The 23707-nt window shown below is 39.1% G+C and overlaps 1 protein-coding gene across 1 annotated transcript in view; it reads right to left on the bottom strand.

The window, feature by feature from the left end:
• The window catches only part of ABCB1 (ATP binding cassette subfamily B member 1), a 119146-nt gene extending 106503 nt beyond the window's left edge, over positions 1–12643 (bottom strand). The window contains exon 1 of the mRNA XM_007956634.2: positions 12487–12643. Coding sequence (XP_007954825.2) covers positions 12487–12616 — 130 coding nt within the window. The 5' untranslated portion in view covers positions 12617–12643. The remainder of the gene's footprint in view (positions 1–12486) is intronic.
• Between the last annotated feature and the right edge of the window lie 11064 nt (positions 12644–23707).

The raw sequence follows: 23707 nt of genomic DNA, 5'->3' as shown, positions 1-23707 counted from the left end.
ACCAGAAAGATGTCTACTTGTGTTTTATTAACTATGAAAAAGTATTCAGTTGTGTGGATCATAGCCAATTATGCATAACATTGAGAAGAATGGGAATCCCAGAACACTTAATTATACTTATGAGGAACCTGTACATAGACCAGGAGGCTATTATTCCAACAGAACAAGGGGACACTGCATGGTTCAAAATCAGAAAAGGAGTGTGTCAGCATTGTATCCTTTCACCATACTTATTCAAACTGTATGCTGAGCAAATAATCAGAGAACTGGACTATATAAGGAAGAATGTGGTATCAGGATCGGAGGAAAAATCATTAACAACCTGTGATATACACAGGTAGCTTGCTGAAAGTGAGGATGATTTGAAGCACTTACTGATGAAGATTAAAGACTACAGTCTGCATTACACCTCAATATAAAGAAAACAAAAATCCTCACAACTGGACCAGTCATAAGCAGCATCACAATAAATGGAGAAAAGATTGAAGCTGTCAAAGATTTCATATTACTTGGTTCTATAATTAAAAAGAAGCAGCAGTCAAGACATCAGACGACATACTGCACTGGGCAAATCTGCTGCAAAAGACCTCTTTCAGGTGCTGAAGAGCAAAGATATCTCCTTGAAGACTAAGGTGCACCTAACCCAAGCCATGGTATTCTCAACTGCCTCAATGCATGTGAGAGCTGGACATGGAATAAGGAAGATCAAAGAAGAGTTGATGTTTTTGAGTTGTGGTGTTGGCAAAGAATGCTGAAAATACCATGGACTGCTACAAGAACTAACAAGTCTGTCCTGGAAGAAGCACAGCTGGAATGCTCCTTGGAAGCAAGAATGGTCAGACTCACCTACTTTGGTCATGTTGTCAGAAAGGACCATTCTCTGGAGAAGGATATCATGCTGGGTAAAGTGGAGGGTCAATGAAAAGGAAGAAGGCCCACAACAGGATGGATTGACACAGTGGCTGCAATGCCGGGCTCAGATATAGGAGGGATCATGGGGCTGGCACAGGATTGGGCAGCATATCGTCCTGTTGTGCACTGGGTCACTATGAGTCAGAACCGATGTGACGGCACCTAACAACAACAATATGTATATACCATATGTACACATCTATATGTACATATGGTAAATATCTGTATAGGATAAATTACCAGAATCACAATTATTGGAGCAACCAGGATGCAGCACACTCTGTATCTTAGAGTCACTGTCAAAAGTTTTGCTATAAAATGAGAAAGCCTAGTTCAGATGAGTCAGATTTTGACAGGTTTAGGGAAGGAGAGGAAAGTTTTTCTGGCAAAGGAACAATATGAAAAAAAGTCCACAGCATGTCTGAAGAATGAGTTAAGCAGATATAGCTGGGGTATGGGGTGTGTTGTGTGGGCAGGAAGAGGTGAATACATGACCAGAAAGACCATGTGGGGCCATTTTGTGCAGGTATAATGTATAAAAGACAGACTAGCAGTCAATCAATGGTTTTGAGTAGAAACAGACATATTAGAGGTATGATCTGGAAAGATTTAACTGCTACTATGGAAGATTAATTGAAACAGGGAGAGACTGGGGAATTAACCCACTATAGTTAAGTAGAGAAAGTAGGTCTAAATGATAAATGGAAAGTACCAACAAGATTTATATAAGGAGAAGTCACAAGACATAGCAACTTACAGAACATAAGTAGATAAAGTGAAAACGCAAAATAATCAAGTCTAAGCACAGGAGAACAACAGGGCCATGTTGAGAAATGAGTCAGCAAAAAGAACTGGTTTGTTCAGAAAAGGGAGAGAGCCAAGAAGAATAGGGTAAAGAAAAGACAGATGAGAGACTATTACTCTGTTCTAAACATTTTTGTTCTTGGCTCATTGATTTTTAATGCTCCTCAACATTCAGTTGAAGACGCCCAATAATGATTCAGATGGTGACTTTCCAGTTCTACAGAGAGTTCAGGCCTAAGGATTTAGGAGTCAGATGAAAGTACCCATAGCAGAAATCAGGAGAGGAAAGAGTCATTTCTCCTTCCCTGTCAGAACAGGCTGGCAGGTAAGGAAACAATGGCTGATCAAGGGCACAACCCTGTAGAACAACACTACATAAAGGGACAAGATGAAAACAAGGAACTAATACAGAGACATAGAAACGTAGCACAAATGCAGAAGAGAACCTTGACCAAATTGTAAAGTTTTTTTTTTTGGTGGGAAAAGCCAGAAACTTTCTGGGCTATACAAAAATATTAGGTAAATTATCAGTACTAGAAAGCCAAACATCAGAGTATAGCATTTATTTTAACAAAATATTTGCTCAGACTCTTAACGACTCTCTCCTCTTCTTGCGTCCAGAACTCCATTCTCCTGGTTCTCCCATCACTCTGATCCCTCCTTCTTAGTTACATTCACTGAGCCCTCATGTTCTCCCTCCTTCCTAAATGCTGATTTTTCCTAGAATTTCATCCACTCTCCCAGGTGACCTCAGCCACTTTCCAACTTCAGTGACTCTGTAATCTTTTATCTGGAGCTATTCGAATCCTCTTCTTCATAGTCAATGTTCTGGTTCAAGTCTCCATCATCTCTTACATCTACTCTAACAAAAGCTTCCTAACTGTTCTTTGTGCTCCAGTCATGTCTTCAATATTGCCATCAGATTTTCCCTTTGGAAAAAATACAATCATACTGCTTTTGTTAATAACCTACCATGACAGTCCACTGCATAAAGGATAAAATCCAAGCTCCATGCTATGTGAGTACATTTATAATCTTGACACAATATATATGAGACAGAATAATATTTTTTAAATATCAACCAATGATTTCCAGTTATTTTCCTTTACTCCCATGCCTTTCCCCTCATTAAAGTAGGTAGGGCATTGTGTAGGAGCTCTGGTAGCATAGCGCCTAAGGCACTTGACTGCTAACCAGAAGGCTGGCGGTTCAAACCCACCAGCCACTCCTCGGAAGGAAGGTTGGGCATTTCTACTTTCGTAGTGATACTGCCTCGGAAACACAAGGAGGGGTTGCTATGAGTCGGGACTGACTCGATGGCAAATAACAACAACCAGGGCATTGTGTACTCATTGTCTTGAGAGAGAGCTGCTGTAGCGTAAAAGTAAATAATGTTTAAGTTTTTTTGGCTTTTGTATCCCATAGTCTATGCCCTTGGGAATGGAGAGAAAATGAGCATGACAGAATATTTTGTTTAAATTTCCTAAGATTAAGTTAGACAGATAGATAGATAGATGTTGTTGTTGTTGTTATGTGCCGTCGAGTCAAACCCGACTCATAGCGACCCCTCCTTGGGTTTCCGAGGTAGTAACACTACAGAAGTAGGATTGCCCAACCTTCCTTCCGAGGAGTGGCTGGTGGGTTTGAACCGCCAGCCATCTGGTTAGCAGGCAAGTGTCTTAGCCACTATGTTACCAGAGCTCCTAGATAGATAGATAGATAGATATAAATACTGAGACGATGCATTGGAGAATTGATGAGAGCATAGACACTGGAGGGTCCAGGAAAAAGGAGCCCTGTCTCCTGCCACCTAAACAGAACTCTAGAGCAACACTTTGGAAAAGGAATGATTATATAGTAAGCTGAGGCTGATAGCTCAGGAAAGATTCCCAGATACCTTAAATGTAGAGAATTTTAAAGGAAAAGAATGATCCCAGTGCTCCTAAGAGAACGCCACAGAGAGAGGATCAAAAGAGCCTGATGAAAAGCCTGCAGAGAAGATGCTGCTGCCAAGCACTTCCCATTCTTCCAGTCTCTAGGCCTCTAAGACATACCTCAGGGGAAGGTGAGAGCTACCCTGAAATAAATGCGATGGGGTTTCCACCACATTGGCTAAAGATGGGCTGAAAATTCAAATGATTTGTTATCCAAAAAAACCAAACTCATGGCCATTGAGTCGATGTGACTCAGTGACCTCCTCTTGGGTTTCTGAGGAGGTATCTCAATGGAAGTAGCTTTCCCAATCTTCTTTCTGAGGAATGGCTGGTGGGTTTGAACTGCCAGCCTTCTGGTTAGCAGTCAGATGCCAGTTTTTTGCACACTTGGGTTCTATAATATTCATTTTCACCATATACCTTTCTAGGCTCAATTCACGCCACTCACTCCATCCTCACCAGCTCTCTACATTTTCCGGTACCCAAGGTCTAAGCACTCCAAGGGTTTTTCTGTCTTCTAACTATTCCCTTCATTCCATCAAGTTTTATTTATTCTGCTCTATCTGGAATGCCCTTTACCATAATTTTCTTCCTGGAACATAGTCCTCTTCCATGAGTGAGCTCAAATATGACCTTCTCTCAAATGGCCTTCCCCTAGCAGAGTAATACCTCCTCACAAAATTTCACAGTAACTGACATATGATTCAGTTCACTAGGAAGATGCTAGAATAGAAGTATGAGTGTTTCTATCTATCACCTCCTCACACTCTCACTGGTGTGACCTCCTAAAGAACTGGTTTGTTTAGTTCATCTTTGTCTCCTCAGGGTCCAGCTTGCTGTACCTGTTTTAATCTCATCTATCCCAAAGATTCACAAGGGGTTTCACAGACCCACAACCCATGCCAGAACATCTATCAAAATGCTGCATCTAATATTTCTATTTTATATGTTTCACGCGCTATAAGAACAGAAAGAGATAGAGTAGACCGCTTCACCTGGTATGAAAAGCTTTTCTGAACTCAAACAAGACTTACAAGGAACCATCAGCTAAACAGTGACTACAACCATGACTAAAGACAAATAATCACTCTGCACCATTTAGGGAACATGTGGCATTTCTGTCTGACCCAAATACCTCAGTAATTTTAGTAATTTTAACTACTGAGCCTGTAAGAACAATATGAATAAACCAAGTGTGTGGCTTAGATACATCTGTGATTGCCTCACTGGTTTTCAAACCATCTTTGACAGAGCCCTAATACCAGGTACTGATCTAGGCAGTGAAGACACAACTGAGAACAAAAGATTACTAATCTTACTGGACTTTTATTCTAGCAGGAAATTCATTCACATGATAAGGCCACACTGCTAAAATGTCTAGCAGAGTTTTTCCCAGGAATTTTCTTTTTCCACCTTTTTTGCCTTTCTTCTCATGCAAGATCTATAATAAACAAGTAAACCACTAAAGGATGAAGATAATTTTAGAGTAATAACCTTTAATAAATAAATAAAACAGTGATGTTATACTGACTGTGGGGTTGGGGACAAAAGGTCTTTCTGAGGGCGTGACATGTGAACAGAGAACTGAATGGTAAGACGCAGCCATTACAGAGACAGGGCAGCTTGTGCAGAGTCCCATATCAGGACCAACACTGGTATGTTTAAGATACAGAAAAAAAGGCCAGTTTGCATGGATTGCAGTGAGTTGGTAATAAACAATGAGACTGATAGGGCTGGCAAGAGCCTCTTCATGTGGGGCCCTACAGGGTACTGTAAGGAATTTGTATTTTAATTCATGCTATGGGAAACCATTGGGAGAGATATGACTTAATGTGCTTTTAAAAGTTCACACTGACAGTGTGTGGAGAACTGGATACAGCTGGACAAGCGTGGAAGCAGAGAGATCTCACTTATGTGAAATATCTAGAATAGGCAAATGCATAAAAAATAGAATGTAGATTAGTGGTTCCTAGGTGTCTGGATGAAGAGAGAATAGAAAGTCATTGCTTAGTGGGTACAGAGTTTCTGTTTGAAGAGATGAAGAAGTTTTAGAAATAAATAATGGTGATGGCTATACAACATGGTGAGTGTAATTAATGTTAGTGAAATGTACACTTAAAAAAATGACAAATTTTATTTGATATATATTTTATACAATAAAAAGAAAGAAAGATGGGGGCACTGAATTTCTGTTAATGATGAAGGAGTAACTGGAAAAAGGATGGTGATAGTGGTTGTACAACATATGAATTTAATAAATGTCACTAAATTATGTCACCAAGTAAAAGTCGTTGAATTGGCAAATGCTTTGTTATATATATTTTTATCATGATTTAAAAAAGAAAGAAAGAAAAAGAAGCAGAGAGAGGTGTTAGGAAGGTAGAGTTATTATGAAGGCAAGAGATGAAGACGGTTCTAGAGAAGGGTAGCAGCTGTGGATATGTATGGCTGGACCCTGTAGAGTGACCTCAGCTTTGTTGCCAAGTAGTAGGAGATAAGGCAATCAGCAGAGACCCTGGCTCTGTGCTCTCTTCCACCATTTCTGACCAGGGTAGCCTCCCTTTGACCTCTTTACTGGGTGAGTTTTCCTGACAGACATTATATAAACAGGGGAGTTCTCTGACTAAAGGAGTCAGTAAACTATTGAGCTAAATGATCCACCCGGCCCTTTCTAGCTCAAGAATGCTATGATTTTAATTTTCCCAGTCTTTTACTGGAAACTTCATCAACCACAAGCAAGAATTTTGGACCTTTTGCCTAAATGGCCAATTCTTCTAGCATTTTCCCAGGATAGGACCTGACCCTTGGGGGTTGGGGTTACTGCAGGTGTCACAGATGATTCTCCTCGTGTGTCCTGTTTTCATGCATCTGGCCTGAAAAGCTGTGCCTTCTGGCTGACATGCCTGGCATACCAACAAGCAAACCTGTAAGACGGAATCTAATCCAGTGAAAACTGCTGGAGTTTGTTTCATTTTCACTCAGTTTGAAAACCACTAGTAGAGTGGAAAGAATGACAGACTAAAAGGCCAAATTCCTTTCTACCTACAAAAGTCTATGATTCAGTCTTTCCTTTATTCATCCCATTTCCTAAGCACCTATTCAATTACTCATAGAACAGAGCCCTGTATAAAAAAAAAGGGGGGAGGGGACCAGGTTTGCTGGTCTGATAGAGCCTGGTGGAACCCCTGAGACTATGGCCCCTAGCTGCCCTTCAGGTCTGGAATTGAACCCACTCTTATGGCTTCCAGCCAAACCAGAAAGGTATATGAGCTGAACATTTATGCTAGGTAGATATACTCCTTGGAGAGATCAATCATGGGAGAATAGAAGGGTTATGTATGCACAGGGAGCCAACTCAGGGGGGAAGGAGTGCATGGAAGGGAAGGACACAGGGAAGAGGTGGCTATGGGGAGGAAGTGGGAGGAGAGCTGCTGCGTTATGGGAGACTATAGTCAATGTCATGAGATAAGGTGTATGTGAACTACTGTTTGGAAAATGAATCTGCTCTGTAAACTTTCACCCAAATCACAATACAATTTAAAAATAAAAATGAATAGAAACCTGTTGCACGAACCTTAACTAGATGAATCCATTGCATGCTCACAGCCAGCCTACGATGTAGGATCTACTGTTACCCACCTTTTTTACAGACGAATTCAAGGAAATTAAAGCATGGAAAAATTCTCCAGACCTCAAAATTAAAAAGTAGTAGAGGTAGAGTTTTAAACCCAAGTAGTCAAACTCCAGAATCTGCTCTCTAACCACTAAGCATACTACCTCTCAAGAGGTTGACAGGTAAACAAACAACAGAGGGAAACTTGCAAATATTTCTCTAAGTTTTTCCAAGATTGGAAGAGTGAGCTGAATGAGAAAGCAAGGAGTACAATCTGAACTATAACCCCAAGCAGAAACGATATGAGCTAGACATCTATGAAGATAGAAGTCCAAATTACCAGCAACAAGGTGTGCTGATGCAGCCATTATCTGGCCAGGGAGACTGATCAACAAGCAGGCACATGGGCCTGTCCAGCAAAAAAAAAAAAAAAAAGTGAGTCTCCAACAGCTGGACCTGTGATCTGTTTGAGAACTCATGCACACTACTAGGTAACAAAGTCTATAAAGCCAAGACATGGTAAAGGTTAATGCTTCTCAAAGGAGTCAACTGTTTCCTTCTGAAAGGAAGAGCCAGTTAAAGTCCAGATGATGGAGATAATATGAATTAGAATGCTAATGATCCTTAAGAAAAGGCCAATGGAAATAGCACAAATTAAGTTTATTGTGGCCCATCACAGTTTAACTCTGTTCATTTCAGGAAGCTATTTGATGGTTTTCTCTTTCCAGACTGGGCCAGGCTTCAAAGGTTGTTTTGATAGCTCACATGTTCTTTATTAGTATAGGTGAGTTCAGCTACTGTCCATGTAGGTAGTGCATGTAGGTTCTGAAAATGATTAATATAACAAATATCACACTGTTACATCAATATATGTGTTCAGACGTCATTAAAAAATGAATAGGATGAGAATGGACATATATATACTTATTAAATCTGCCAAGCTCCCAGTAAGCCCTAGAAGGTTCAAAACTTCCACTATAAAGTGGAAAGAAGATAACTCACAGAATATTGCCAATATATCATATATAGGAACCTACAGAAGTTGAAGGAACTCTGGTAGCATAGTGCCTAAGGCACTTCACTGCTAACCACAAGGCTGGCGGTTCAAACCCACCAGCCACTCCTCGGAAGGAAGGTTGGGCAATCCTACTTCCGTAGTGATACTGCCTCGGAAACCCAAGGAGGGGTCCCTATGAGTCAGTGCCGACTCGACGGCAAATTACAACAACAAAACATAGATTCAGCAAGCATTGAGGACTTCCTTTTGCTAAACAGTATAAAAGAAAAGTTCAAAGATGGTGCCTTTTTTGTTATTGGTGGTGGTGGTCCCTTTGAATTCCAGGAAGTGATATAATAGATACATTAGAATTTCACACAGCTTATTTAAAAAAAAAAAAAAAACTCACTCCCAGTGAGATAGATCCAACTCATAGTGACCCCCACTTGGGTTTCTGAAGCAATCTTCACATACTATAAAATACTCTGACCTGACTCCTATCTGCATTCACAGAATTCTTAGTAGGTCTGCCTCAGGGTAAACAACGTGTTCTTCAGGTTCACAAATAAATAAATAGGCTGTTCCCCAGGGTCCATGGACAGGTATCAAAAGATTGACATCTACCCCAAAAAGGTATGAATATTTATGCCCTTGTTGGGGTAGGGGAAGGATGATCCATAACATTCATCAGATGCTTAAAGATACAAAACTGAAGCATAACTGTAGAGCTAAGTAGTGTCATTGTATTCTCAAGCAGGCATTTTTAACATTTCTATCATTTCTAGCACAAACTGGGTTAAGAGTCTTTGGTAGTTGTTTAAATCAATCTGTTGTTATCTTGTGGTTATGGTATGCTGTAATCTATTTTCTACTCAGAGTTACCCTATTTGACAGAAGAACTGCCCCATAGGGTTTTCTAGGCTGTAATCTTTATGGGAGCACATGCTCCCACGGAGCTGCCAGGTGGGCTCAAACTGCCAGCCTTTCTGTTAACAGCCAAGGGCTTACCCATCACACCACCAGGGATCGTTTTAAATCAATCTATGCTTAAGATCAAAACTGACCTAGGAAGTGCAGAGCTTTCAACCAGCCCCGACCCAACCAAACATTTCTGTGTTATACCCAAACTATTTCCAGAAACTTAGTAAGACTTGATGCATATTTTTAAAAATTCATTATGCATGAATAGTCAATTCTCACTCTTCATCTTACTTGATCCTTTAGCAGCACTGACATAGCTGATGTTCATTTCCTCCTAATTGAAATAATTTCTTCATTTGGCTTCAGGTACCATGCTCTTGGCTTCCCTCCTGACTCACTGGTTAATTCCTCTCAATTTCCTTTGCTAGTTTCTCCTATCATCTATACGTCTTTACCACAGCCCACAGTCCCTGGACCTCTTCTTTTCTCCTATTTATAATTCCTTCCTCTGTGGCCACATCTTGTCTCATTGCTTTCAATACGATACATATGCTGATGATCTTCCAACCTGTTTAACTTCTCCACTTGGGTATTTAATAAGCATCTCAAACCTTAATGGTAAACACGGATAAGTCCTGCTCAGATCCCGCTTCAAGGAAGGACTTGCTGCTCAGCTGCTGAGTGTGTCGTCAGCTGTCAGCTCCTCTAGGATTTGTCTCAGATACAGAGTTGCTTTACCCAAAGTCACACCCTTCTCCAGCCAGCTGTATAGAGTGACGTAGCAAGGCAAGGGTATAAAGCCTGGCCATTCCAGCCCAACACAGGACACCCTGACAGGCAGGTCTTACTGCAGAGTGTCCTGCCATATTGACCTTGGCTATGTCAGGCCTGCATTGCCATTTGACCTCTTCCTCTGCCCAATCCTGATTCCTCCCCACTTTCTTTCACAGGTACTCATCCCTAATAAACATCGTATACTCTATAAAGGAGAAGTTCATAATGCCTTTATAACCAGAACTAATGACTGAATTAAACTAAGTTTTTTTGTTGAATTAAAGTGGTCTTTTTACATATCAGCCTAATACTATTTGCCTAGCTGCATTCAATAGAGTGTACTCAGGCTTTTCAACTGAATGCATATATCTGAATATAAATATATGATATATGTATTAGAACAAAAAAATTGCTGTCAAGTCATTTCTGGCTCATAGAGTCTCTGTGGGACAGAGAACTGCCCCCATAGGGTTTCCAAGGCTATAAATCTTTACAGAAACAGAATGCATAGCTTTCTCCTGTGAAGTCTCTGGTAGCTTCAAACTGCCAATCTTCTGATTAGCAGGGGAGCATTTAACCACTGTGCCACCAGGGCTCCTTAGATATACATAACTGAATATATAAATCCTGAATATATAAAAAACTGCTACAACTCAACAAGAAAAGGACAAACCAACAAATAAAAAAAAACAGGCAAAGGACTTGAATATATGTTTCTCCAAAGAAGATGTATAAAAGGCCAATAAGCATAGGATTAAAAAGAGAAACCTACTTTTTAAAAAAATTATAAAAGACATTTTGAGAAACTGGAGATATGTGAATATGAACAGAGGCTTGGATGGCAACATTATAGCCATAAGAAAAAATGAAAATTGAAACCACAGTAAGATATCACTTCACATCCCCTAAGATGGTTATTTAAAGAAAAATCTAGAAAATACAAGAGTCGGTGAGGATGAAATTAGAGCCCTCCTCTATTACTGGGGGAATGTAAAACAGAAATGTCACCATGGAAAATAAGCTGGCATTTCCTCAAAAAATTATACATGGAATTACGATATGACCCAGCAATTCCACTCCTAGGTATATGCCAAAAAGAACTGAAAACAGGGACTCAAACAAATACTTGTGTGTTAATGTTTACTGCAGCATGATTTACAATAGTCAAAAGGTAGAAACCACCCAAGTATCCATCAGCAGAAAAATGGATAAACAAAATGTGGCATATCATACAGTAGAATATTATTTAACCATAAAAAGGAATAAAGTTCTACTATGTGCTGCAACATGGATAAACCTTAAAAAACATTATCATAAGGGAAATAAGCCAGACACAAAAGGACAAATATTGTATGACTCCACATATATAAACTACCCAGAACAAGGAAAGTCAGACAGACAGAAAGCTGATTAGTGATTACAAGGGACTGAGCGGAGAGAAAGTGGCACAGTGGTTGAAGGATATGGCTGCTAACCAGAAGGATGATGGTTCAAACCCACCAGCTACTCTGCAGGAGGAAGATAAGGCCATCTACTTCTGTAAAGATTTACAGCCTTCAAAACCATATGACTCACTGTGAGTCAGAATCAACCCAATGGCAGTGGTTGGTTGATTGGCTGAGGAGGAGAGGAGAAGGTGATACCGAGTTTCTGTTTGGGGTGATGAAAAGTTCTGGAAATAGATACGGTAATGGTTGCACAACACTGTGAATTAATGCCACTCAGTTACACACTTAAAAGTGGTAAAAATGGCAATTTTTATGTTTTATTAAAATTCAGAAAAAATCTAATCACTATTCTCACACTGTTCTTGGTTGTATTTTGCTAGTCCCTTTTAATCTGGGAAAGGGGCACTATCCCGTATTAACTTCTTAAAGTTTTCCATAAATTTCTCTCGCCTGAAATCCCATTACAAAAAAGAAAAAAAAAAAAGCTCACTGCAATCGAGTCATTTCCAACTTATAGTGACCCTCGCTGGGTTTCTAAGGCTGTAGATCTTTACAGAAGTAGATTGCCCCAACTTCCTTCCACAGAGCGGGTGGCGGCTGGTAGGTTTGAACCATGACCTCCCAGTTAGCAGTTAAGTGCCTCATTCACTACACCACCAGAAGTCCCATTATACTGCAGCATAATCCCTCCACAAACATACTAGCCTGCTTCCATTTCTTTGTTCTTTGCCTGCCATGCTTTTTAAATGCCTTCTGCTCTTCCTCTTCTTATACCTGATTTCTACTTATCATTCAAAGTCCAGATTAAGTTCCCTTACCTCTTCCTGAAGCTTTATAGGATAGTTCTGACTTCACAGAACTCACTCTTTCTCTATTAATCTCCAGATGTACTTCCATATTGTACTCTAATGCTTGTGAATACTGTATCTTCTAGAACGTATTGAAAATATGAAGTATGGCTCATATCCTTCCATATCCCACAGCACTGAACATACTAGTGAATATTTAGTAAGGGCTTCTCAAACATTTAGTGATTTTTTCTTTTAAGGTTCCAATAAAGTCAATGCCACAAAAAATACTTACTTTCATTATCCATAGTTATGTTTGCTAAATTCGCTAGCTTTCCAAAGCTATCCGTCATGTCTCCAAAAACCAGCATCATGAGGGGAAGCGCAGCTCCATGAATGATGGCAGCCGTAGTCCCCAGCAACATATATAATTTATCAAGCCAATTAGAATAGCGAAACTGAAAAAAAGAGAGCGAGAGAGAAGTAGTGATTAGGAACAATTAGCAGTTTCAAGGATGGTATTTGCTTTACATTCAAACATATCTAAAATCCAAACACTTTTCTGACTATTCTTGCTATCACCCTTGTCTGAGCTCTACCATTCTTTGCTATATAATTGCTGTAGCCTAATTAGAAAAGGATTATACCATGGACTGCCAGAAGAACAAACAAATCTATCTTGGAAGAAGTGTAGCCAGAATGTTCCTTACAAGCGAAGATGACGAGACTTCATCTTAGATACTTTGGAAAGGTTATCAGAAAGGCCCAGTCCCTGGAGAAGGACATCATACTTGGTAAAGTAGAGAGTCAGAGTAAAAAAGACCAAAATGAGGGGGGTTGGCTACAAAAATGGGATCAAACAGAGCAACGATTACGAGATGGTGCAGGACCAGGCGGTGTTTTGTCCCAGTGTGCACAGGGTCACTATGATTTGAAATCTGACAAAAACAACAATCAGATACAGGCATTTGATTCTTTTATAGAGTTTTGACTGACTTCCTCATATTAGATTCAATGTCTTCTTTTCTTATATATGAGATTTGAATGAGAAAGATGATTCTGGGTAAGTGTAAAAGTCTTTCATGGGACTAAAACAGAAAAAAAAAGTATCATTGCCCTTGTTTTTTATACAAAATAGAAGACACTATGATCCCATGGCAAAAATCTTGATTGCCAAAGGCCCCTCTGAGGAGACGACTGAACAAAGATGCTTCTTTGTTGCTTTAAGAAAATGACTTGGGTCAAAGAACCCCTGCATGATGGAATTAGCTAGATGTGAAACTACTGTAATGGAATCAGGCTTCAATAATGAACAGGAAGCTGAAGGGAATAGGTTAGCTTCATGCTTCCCAAGGAATATTTTTCCTGAGGAGGTAGAATACGGCTATAATGAATGCCAGGTTCAGATCTGCATAACCACTTTCACTGCAGGTAAGTCACAGAAGGAAAGAGAAACTTCTCTGCATCCAGAAAGTGATGGGAAGGTGACACAGAACAGGCTCAGGGCTCTGTGACAGGCCCTTTTGGAAGCACTTAATGCTTCTACGTAACTCAACGAACCCGTTAAACATTAAATGAAAGATAACAAAAGCAGAAGCAGAATGAAGCCAGCGGTGGAGCACTGTGGATCAAGCCCAAGGCAGGTGATCATACATAGACGCATAATGTAGATACAGGCAGCAGGTTTGTAAGCCAGGGAGGAAGACTGGGTAAGGAGTCACAGGCCTAGTAGGGAACATAAACCAAAACAAGATCAGAGATCAGGCAACATATAAAATGAACAGAAAGGATGATTCTTGAACTTATACATAGTCTCCAAAAGATCTTAATCTTAAAGTTAACAAGAAACTTACAATAATGATAAATTCTGAGTTGACAAGTAGAGAAATAGAGAACAGAATAGTTCTTAGCATTAAAGAAACACAGTCCTTAAAATAGGAGAGAAAAAAAGTTATGAAATGATTAATGAAATTTGAAGTTTGTTGTTAGAAGAATACATAGTTTATACATTTAAAAACAGAAAGAAAGAAAAGGAAAGAAGAGCAGTTGCCATGGACGTGATTCTCATGGACTTGATCCTGCCTCCTGGTGCCCCCTGTGTGTGAGAGCAGAGCGGGGCTCCCCAGGCTTGGCAGCAGACAATTCCTCAGGAGGACATCACCAGGCCTTTCTTCCAAGGCACCTCTAGGTGGACTCCAGCATCCAGCCTCTCAGTTAGAAGCTGAGTGGGTTAACTGTTTGCACCACTCAGGAACTTCAATACAGTCTTGGGCATTGAATTTTAAATGTTTCTAATGCTAAAGAATAAAATTGACAGAAAGTAAATTTTACTCATGGACATTTTCCATTACCTGAAAAATCATACTTTTTTTTACAAATGAAAACCTGTAAAAATGTCAGTTTTAGCATATTTTTAAAAGATTTCATTGAGACAGGCTAACTTCCACAACTAAGTACTTTGTTTTAACTAAGCATTCATTAACTGACACAATAAAACAAAAATAAGGGGAAGAGATGGGAAAAAAGCCACTTATCTTCTCCTACAATCACAATGTTTTGTAGGAAAATTTTCCATAGGAAATTTTTTGAGAGATATCAACTGAGGTAGTTAAGCATGAAACATCATAAATTCTAAACTTTCCTAAGAAACATATGGAAAAAATGTTAACAACTGTTAGATATAGATGATGGGTATATGAATGTGATTTATACTGTTCTACTCCGGTAGCATAGTGCCTAAGGCACTTGACTGCTAACCAGAAGGCTGGCGGTTCAAACCCACCAGCCACTCCTCGGAAGGAAGATGAGGCAATCTACTTCCCTAGTGATACTGCCTCGGAAACCCAAGGAGGGGTCACTATGAGTCGAGTCTGACTCGATGGTACATAACAACAACAACAACACAATCTTTCAGGAGGTTTGAAATCTTTCATAGTGAAAACTTGGCCAAGGGAAGATTGTTCTCAAGCAGGCAAAGGCATGTTTCTTCATTTCAGACTAGAAGAAAAGAGGTGGGAGAGACACAGAGACATGTTTTCAGTAGTAAGGATAAAAGGTGAAAGACTCCACAGCCTCTTATTTCTTCATGAGATGAGGCAACAATGATTTCTGGAGAGAAAGGAGTGAGAAGAGGAGTTGAGGAAAGTGGTACTACAATGCTGTGTGGGGCAAAAGCATGACCAAATGTCCTAGGTCTTACTTATTAGGAAGGAGACTTTGGGGGAAAACACAATCTCGACATGCTTGAACATCAGTGTCTCCATTTGTAAAATGAGAAAAACATTCACAGACTCAGAAAATCTTACTTAATTATTACTAAGATAAAAACTGAGGCTCACCACAAATTTGCATTAAGCATGCATTATAATTCAGGCACTATTGGTTTGGAAAATTTAAAAATGAATACAATGTTCAGAAGCTTACAGTCAAGGAACAGGCAGACATAAATAAAGTTGTAAGATATCAGATGAGCTGTAAGACAGAACTAAAAACGGAAGACTAAAAAAATACAATTGGAGCACTGAAAGAAAAAAGGAAAATGAAATATGTTTGTTAGATGCTGGTAGGGAAAAGAAAGGGAGTAAACAAAAACCATATAAAAGGACAGTTCATCCGTGCTGAAAACAAACTGCAAAGAACTAGAAGGCGCTAACAGGAGAGTGGTTTAAATACTATTCAGCAGCTAGAAGGCAAACCTCATCTTACATGGTGCCCAGGTTGTAGAGGAAAGTGAGTGAACTCATTCATTCATTCAACATTCAAAAGATATTTATTAAGCACCTAACAAGGAGTTCTAGTGGCACAGCACCTAAGGCATTTGACTGCTAACTAGAAGGTTGGAAGTTCAAACACACCAGCTACTCCACAAGAGGGAAGATGGGGAAATCTACTTCCATAAAGATTCACCGCATTGGAAATCCAAAGGGGGTTGCTATGAGTCAGAATCAACTCGAAGGCAGTGAATTTTTTTTTAGGGGGGAATGGTCAGGCACGGTCTAGTTACTGACAACAACAATGAATAAGACAAGTCCTCATAAAGCTTTCTGGTACAAAAAATAAATTTTAAAAGGTGGGAATCTATGCATTCAATATTCATTCAATATCTAAGTATCAAAGTTCTAGGCACTTTATGTATAGCAGTACACAAAACATACAAAATCTTCATGGAGTTTATATTCAGAAAGGAGACAGATGAACATATAAACAAGTTATAAGACAGTGGTGAGCACACAGAAGAAATAACACATGGGGTAATGTAGGAAGGGATAGCATTTAGATTGGCTGGTTAGTAGGGAAAGTCTCTTTGAGAAGGTAACATCAGAACTCAGACCACAGTAACAGGAAGGATGCAACAAGTCATGTGAAGATCTGTTGAGAGAGAACTCTAGGCAGAAGGAAGAGAAAACACAAAGATGCTAGGATAGAAATACACTTGACATGTCTCAAGGACCAAACAGAATGGCCACTATGGCAAGAACAGACGGAGGGAGAAGATCTGTTGGCAGGGAAGTCATGGATGAGTCAGAGATCAGGTTATGTGTGGCCTTTTATAGCCACAGGAAGGCCTTTTATTGTAGCAGGAGGAAGGAGTTTGAACTTTACTCTAAATGTTCCATCAAAGTGTAAAGGAAAGGCATTGGAAGGTTTTAATAAAGAGACTGAGGTGATCTGATGTAGCTGATAGGGGGAGAATAATTTTTAGATGAGGTGTGGTAGGTATGCTAATGGCCGTCAAAGAGGTCCACATCCTAATCTGCAACACCAGTGAATGTTTCCTTACATGGTGAAAGGGACTTGTAGACCTTTTAATAAATTAAGGATCTTGAGATGGGAATACTATCCTGGATTATCTAAGTAGAGCCAATGTCATGTAATCACAAGAATCCTTCTAAGAAGAAGCCAAGAGAATCAAAGTGAATAGTAGGAGATGTGATAAGTGAAGCAAGAGGTTGGAATGACGTGAGGAAGGGGCCATGACTCAAATGAAGACAACCTCTAGAAGCTGAAAGAGGCCAGAAAACACATTCTACCCTAAAGCTTCCAGAGGGAGTACAGCCCTGCCGACAATGTGAATTAGATTTCTGACTCCAAGAACTGGAAAAGAACAAATTTGTGTTGTTTAGCTGCTAAATTTGTGGTAATTTATGATAGAAGCAATAGGAAATTAATTCACAATGTCAAAAACATATGATAAGAAAGCTAGAAGGAATCGGAAGGTGTGGTCACAGGCTGATTCATTTGTGCTTGTTTTCATAGACTGCCTCCACCAAAATGGTAAGTCCAAGATCCCTGTCCACAGGTATAATTTACTAAACTGGAGTAAGGGTGATGGTCATTTATCAAACCAAAACCAAACCCACTGCCAAGTAGTCGGATCCGACTCATAGCAACTCCTCCTTGGGTTTCTGAGGCAATATCACTACGGAAGTTCATTGCCCAACCTTCCTTCCAAGGAGTGGCTGGTGGGTTTGAACCACCTTCTGGTTAGCAGTCAAATGCCTTAAGCACTATGCCACCAGAGGTCCCTAGGTCATCTATAAGGATATCAAAATACTGGAAGAATACCGAGAACACAGGTGAGTGAACTAAAAGCAATCCAATGCCAAAGTCCTCAATGAAGGAGTAACTAGATATTGCTAGAGGGTACCACTGGAAGTGGATTGAAAGTAGTATCACTATTAAGAATGAAACACAATTCTAAATGGAACTTTTCATAAAGATCAATAAACAATTTTGAAATGACCGTATGGAACTAGGAGGATATCAACACCATCAGTGACTCCTAAGATAAGTGTTTGAGGAACTCTACCATCACAGGCAAAGGTGAGATGAGAAAAAGAAAAAGCCAGGGTAGAGGAAAAAAAAAAAAAAAAGTCAGTACAAGGTGGTATCACCGAAGCCAACAGAAAAAAAGAATGTGGCGGACAGTATCAAGTACTGCTGAGAGAGCAAGACAGCATGTCCACTGAAATTAATGGGTGGGAGGACAGAAGTCAAATTACAGTTGATTGCAAGATGAAACCAAGACAGAAAGCAAAGCTTACTCTGTACATGAAGAGAACTAGAGGGGAATGGTTCCAAGGAAACTGTTAGTAAGAGGAAAAACTTGACTTGTAAATGCCCATAAGAAGGATTCCATTGAGAGGGACAGATTGAAGATACTGAAGACAGAAAGAGTAATAAAAATATAAGGGCCCTGAGAAGAAACAGGAAATGGAACCAAAGTACAAGTGAGTGATTAGCTTTAAGAACATGATGCTTCCTCTATTGCAATGGTAGAAAAAGAGCAGGGTACTGATCCAGATAGAAGTATGTTCGTCAATTTGGTAGAGAAGAGCTGAGGAACTTCTAGTCTGACAGCTTGTATTCTATTTGTGAAATAAATACAGAGGTCAGAGGAGAGGTTGAAGCGAGGGGCGGGGAATTGAAAGAGTGAAGGTTTGACATAGTAATATGTCAAATCATGTCAAGTAATATGGCAATAGTAGGACTTCTATGCAGGTTACATCCTGTTGTGTGATTTTCACCAGCACTAATCAGATGTGGGAGCGTAGATACCAAGAAAGCAGAAAGCAGGGTTTGTCATAAGCAGAAAGCATATGACCAAAGACAAGTGAAAGGAAGTTTGTAGTTTGGGTAAGAGCATAACTAAAATGATGCTCCTCACTGTAAACTCAAAGAGATACTGAAGACAGGAGGGGGCTGGTAGGAAATAGATGGTCAGTGGGCTAAAGATCCCACAGAGAACACTGAGCAGATTGCAAGGAGAGGAGATGGTAGTCACACAGCTGGTGGCTTGAATTATTCACTTTGGAGGTAGAATAGTTCCAAGTAACAACAAAATCCAGAATGGGAGCATAGGAGTGGGGGGTTGTAGTGAAGGGAGGAAAAGATTATTGCAGCTGTGAAGGTCAAGGACTGGTTATCCATATAATCATAAAAGCCACACAAGATGGTAAGAGTGCCAGGGATAAAAAGGGAGACGGTGAGCCAGGTGACAAAGTCTTCAATGACTGGGGAATGACAAAGCGATTAGAAGATAATGACATCAAGAAAGAACTCTTTACTTACAACAAGTTCACAGTTTAACCAAAACGTAATAAGTGATTAAAGTTGTTGAAAGCTTTGCCTCTAGAATAGGCATGTGTGGACAAAATTCTGTACTTGCCCCCTTACCAGCCATGTGTCTCTGTGTCCATTACCTACCTTCTCTGAGTCTACTTCTTCACCTGGTTAATACAAGTTTGTATGTCATAGACTTACTGGGCTGGATGTAAAAATATACATGGAATGCTTAACAAATGCCTGGCACAGAAGAAACCCTTAGTACTGCCAGCTATTACATACTTAGAAAAAAAAATTAATGTTTAAACAAGATACATGAAATAGAAAGCTCAGAATCACAGTTGCAGACATGAGTGCATAGTCCTTTTTAAAGAGTACATCTCATGTAGGAACTGCAAGCCAATTTTATTTTTTAGCCCTTATTTTCCATTTGTCCCATTTCCTCAGTTAGACTATATTGTATTTTTGTTCCTGGAAGGTGTCTCAAATGGTGAATCACAGCCTTTAACAAATAAAATAAATGTAAGAGAAAATTTTGAATTTATTCCTTACCTGCTTTTCAATACTTTCTCTAGACTGATTAGGTCTCAGTGTAGAAATAAGTTAATAGACATGGAGTTTTGCCTTAGCTTAATATTAATAGCCAGTACCAATAACATTATAATTTTATTGCTAAATTCCCTGATTTACATTGTTTGTGTGTACAAGTTTACATACAATTTTATAAATTTCTCTGCCAACTTTTCAGGAAAAAGACATAAGGAAAAGCCACACCAACCGTATACAGCACTGCCTCAAAGTCTTAGAGTGGGTTCCGGGAAGATGGCGGACTAGGCAGAAAGACTGCACAGACCCTCTTCAATAAAGAAAAGGGGAACCAATTAACACAGATACAGAAGATAATCCTGGACCCCAGAGCCATGAAGGTAAAGATATAGAAGTGGACTAAATTCCAGCTAGCAGAAGAATTTGCATGAAAACACAAAAAATGGAGACATATGGAGCTGCGGTCTGGCAGTGATCCTGATGGCACAGACAGCTTGGCTATTGCCAAGTGGTGATTCCCAGGACTTAAGAACAGGCTCCACTTGCCGGGAACCCCAAGGACCAGACAACTGAAAAGGTGCGACATTCCCCTTGTTACTCTTATACCCTCCACCCTCTTGGTCAACGGAGGTGTGGCCACCATAACTCCCACCCACTTTCTGGGCCAGCAGGAATTCCACCCCAGTCTATGTGTCGCACAGAGCCTTGGTGCCCTGCCCTGTCCTGCCCTGATTTCTTGTTTCTGTTTTTTAGTTTGTTTGTTTTTGTCTGTTTTAAAACTACTACTATTTTTATTACTTTTGTCCTTTTTACTATTTTTCTTTATTTTTCCCCTCCCATGTTCTAGTTTTCAGCTTTTTTTCTTTTCCCTGTTCCTGGTTGCAATATTTTATTTCTTTCTTGTGCTTAACCCCATTCCTTGTATTTCCTTTTGCGTTTCTCCCATTTTTTTCTTCATTGTTCTCTTTCTCTACCTTTTTTCTCTTATTGCCCTCTCCCAAGATACTACAGGGTTGTTTTCTTTTCTTTCTTATTTTTCCTTTTTTTGGCTACTGTTCCTGTGTGCTTACACAGTGTATTTTTTTGTCCATGTGTTTTACTTTTTTCATAGTTATTCAATTGTTATTTTTGTCTAACTAAGTGGAAGAGAGCAACGATCCCCATACAACACAACTACACCCACATCTCCTGCAGCTTCACTTACTGAATGGCAGCCACCACTTCCTTCTCCACCAACAGGCCAATGATAAACGACTGCCAAGAAGAGCCTGACTCACCCTTGGCTGCTCCTCACAAACAGTTAACAGACATCTAAATACAACAACAGCACGATGTCTTGGGGACAACAGACCACCACAGTCCACACAAAGAAGCAAGATAAAGTGGAAGAAACAATGGAGGATACAGACCCAGAACACATCCCTGAGGAAGAAGCAGCATGGGAACTCTCTGATAAGGAATTCAAAAGAATTATATTTAGGTATGTATCTTCCAGGAATTGAGAGACAGACCAAAGAAAACACAGAAAAAACCTTAGAAGAATTTTGGAAGAAAACACAAGAACAAAATGACAAAATAAATGAAAAATTAGAAATGATCCTAAATCTACAGATATAAATCCAGAAGATTAATACTAAATTGTCAGAAATTAATAACACATTGAAAGGGCAAAGGAGTAGAATTGATGCAACGGAAGACAGAATTAATGACACTGAGGACAAATACCTGAATATTTCTTTAGAATGGGATCAATCAGAAAAAAGATCAAAACAAAATGAAGAAAGCCTAAGGTACACGTGGGATACCATCAAAAGGAGTAACCTACGTGTCACTGGAATTCCAGAACAGGAAGAGAAAAACAAAACCACTGAGAAAATTGTCCAAGAGTTGTTGGAAGAAAACTTCCCTAATATGATGAAAGATGAGAATATATCTATTCAGGAAGTCCAATGAACCCCAAACAGGATAGACCCCAAAAGAAAATCACCAAGACATATCATCATCGGACTCACCAAAACCAAAGACAAAGAAAAAATCATGAGAGCAGCATGGGAAAAACGAAAAGTTACCTACAAGGGGCAACCAATAAGACTAAGCTCAGATTTCCTGGCAGAAACCATGCAGGTGAGAAGACAATGGGATGGTATATATAAAACCCTGAAAGAGAAAAATTTCCAACCAAGAATTATGTACTCAGTGAAATTGTCCCTCAAATATGATGGTGTAATTAGGAGATTTCCAGATAAGCAGAAACTAAAGGAATTTGCTAAAACCAGACCAACCTTACAAGAGATACTAAAGGGAATCTTTTGAACAGAGAACCAAAATAGCAAATAATAACCAACCATTAATACACAAGACGACATAACCCAGAAACCACAGCAATGGACATATCCAAAGTGAAATAAGCTTACAAGATTGTAAACAGGGAACCAAAGACATCAATTGACAAGACAGGAAAACTATAAACCAAAAACAAGGAAAATACTGTGTAGTTACAGAACTTCTAAATAGTGAGGAAGTCAGGAGAGTTGCAAGATAGAATGGACTGTTCTAATCTCGGGGAGAAAATTATAAATCATAGGGTAACCTCAAAGAAAAATGATAAACCTTCACATGACAATAAAAAAGAGGACAAGCACAAATATTCAGCATATACTAAACCAACAGCAACAAAGGAAATAATTACATGAAAATAGCTCAGCACAGAAAATAATATGGAATAAAGAAACCAGGGACACCATGAAAAAACACATAGAAAAATGACACCAACCAATTCATACTTGTCAATAATTACACTTAATGTTAATGGATTAAATGCACCACTCAAGAAACGGAGAGTTGCAGATTGGATAAGAAAACAAAATCCATCAATATGCTGCCTACAAGAGACACACCTTAGAGACAAAGACAAACATAGACTAAATATCAAAGGTTGGAAAAAGATATATGAAGCAAATGGCAACTGTAAAAGAGTAGGAATGGCAGTATTAATTTCTGAGCAAATTGACTTTAAGACAAAAACCACCATACAAGACAAGAAAGGACATTATAGAATGATTAAAGGATCAATTGAACATGAAGATATAACAATATTAAATATCTATGGACCCAATGAAAGAGCCCCAAAATACATAAATCAGACTTTAAAAGAGTTGAAAAGTCAAATAGATGACTCCACAGTCATAGTCAGAGACTTTAATACACCACTTTCAATGAAAGATAGAACAACTGGAAAGAACAACAACAAAGATGCAGAAGAGCTAAACAATACAATCCACCAAAATGACCTTATAGACATCTACAGAACACTTCACCCAACAACAGCACAATATACATTATTTTCCAGTGCATATGTAACATTTCCCATGATAGACCATATGTTAGGCCATAAATCAAGCCTTCATAAATTTAAAAACATTGAAATACTGCAAACCGTCTTCTCAGATCACAATGCTATAAAATTAGAAGTCAACAATAGGAAGATCCATGGAAAAAGAGTAAACACATGGAAACTGAACAACACCCTCCTTAAGAAAGACTGGGTAAGAGAAGAAATAAAAATTGAAATTCAAAATTTCTTGAATCAAAAGAAAATGAAAATACAACATACCAAAATCTTTGGGACACAGCAAAAGCAGTGATCAGAGGCCAATTTATAGCAATCAATGTACAGCACACTTTAAAGTGCTGATTTTGGTTCTTAAATGGGGAAGAGAACATTTGTTTAATAAATTAGAAAAATTTTTCTAATTTTTCAATTAGAAAAAGAACAGCAAGAAAAGCCTACAGTCACCAGAAGAAAGGAAATAATAAAGATTTGAGCAGAAATCAATGAAACAGAAAATAGAAGGGTAATAGAAAAACTCAACAAGACCAGAAGTTGATTTCTTGAAAAGATCAAT

This window comes from Orycteropus afer, unplaced genomic scaffold (assembly GCF_000298275.1).
Source record: "Orycteropus afer afer isolate SDZICR_OR568_19922 unplaced genomic scaffold, OryAfe1.0 scaffold00644, whole genome shotgun sequence".
NCBI lineage: Eukaryota > Metazoa > Chordata > Mammalia > Tubulidentata > Orycteropodidae > Orycteropus > Orycteropus afer.
Note: the sequence above shows the minus strand (reverse complement) of the source record. Positions and strands in the feature narration are given on the sequence as shown.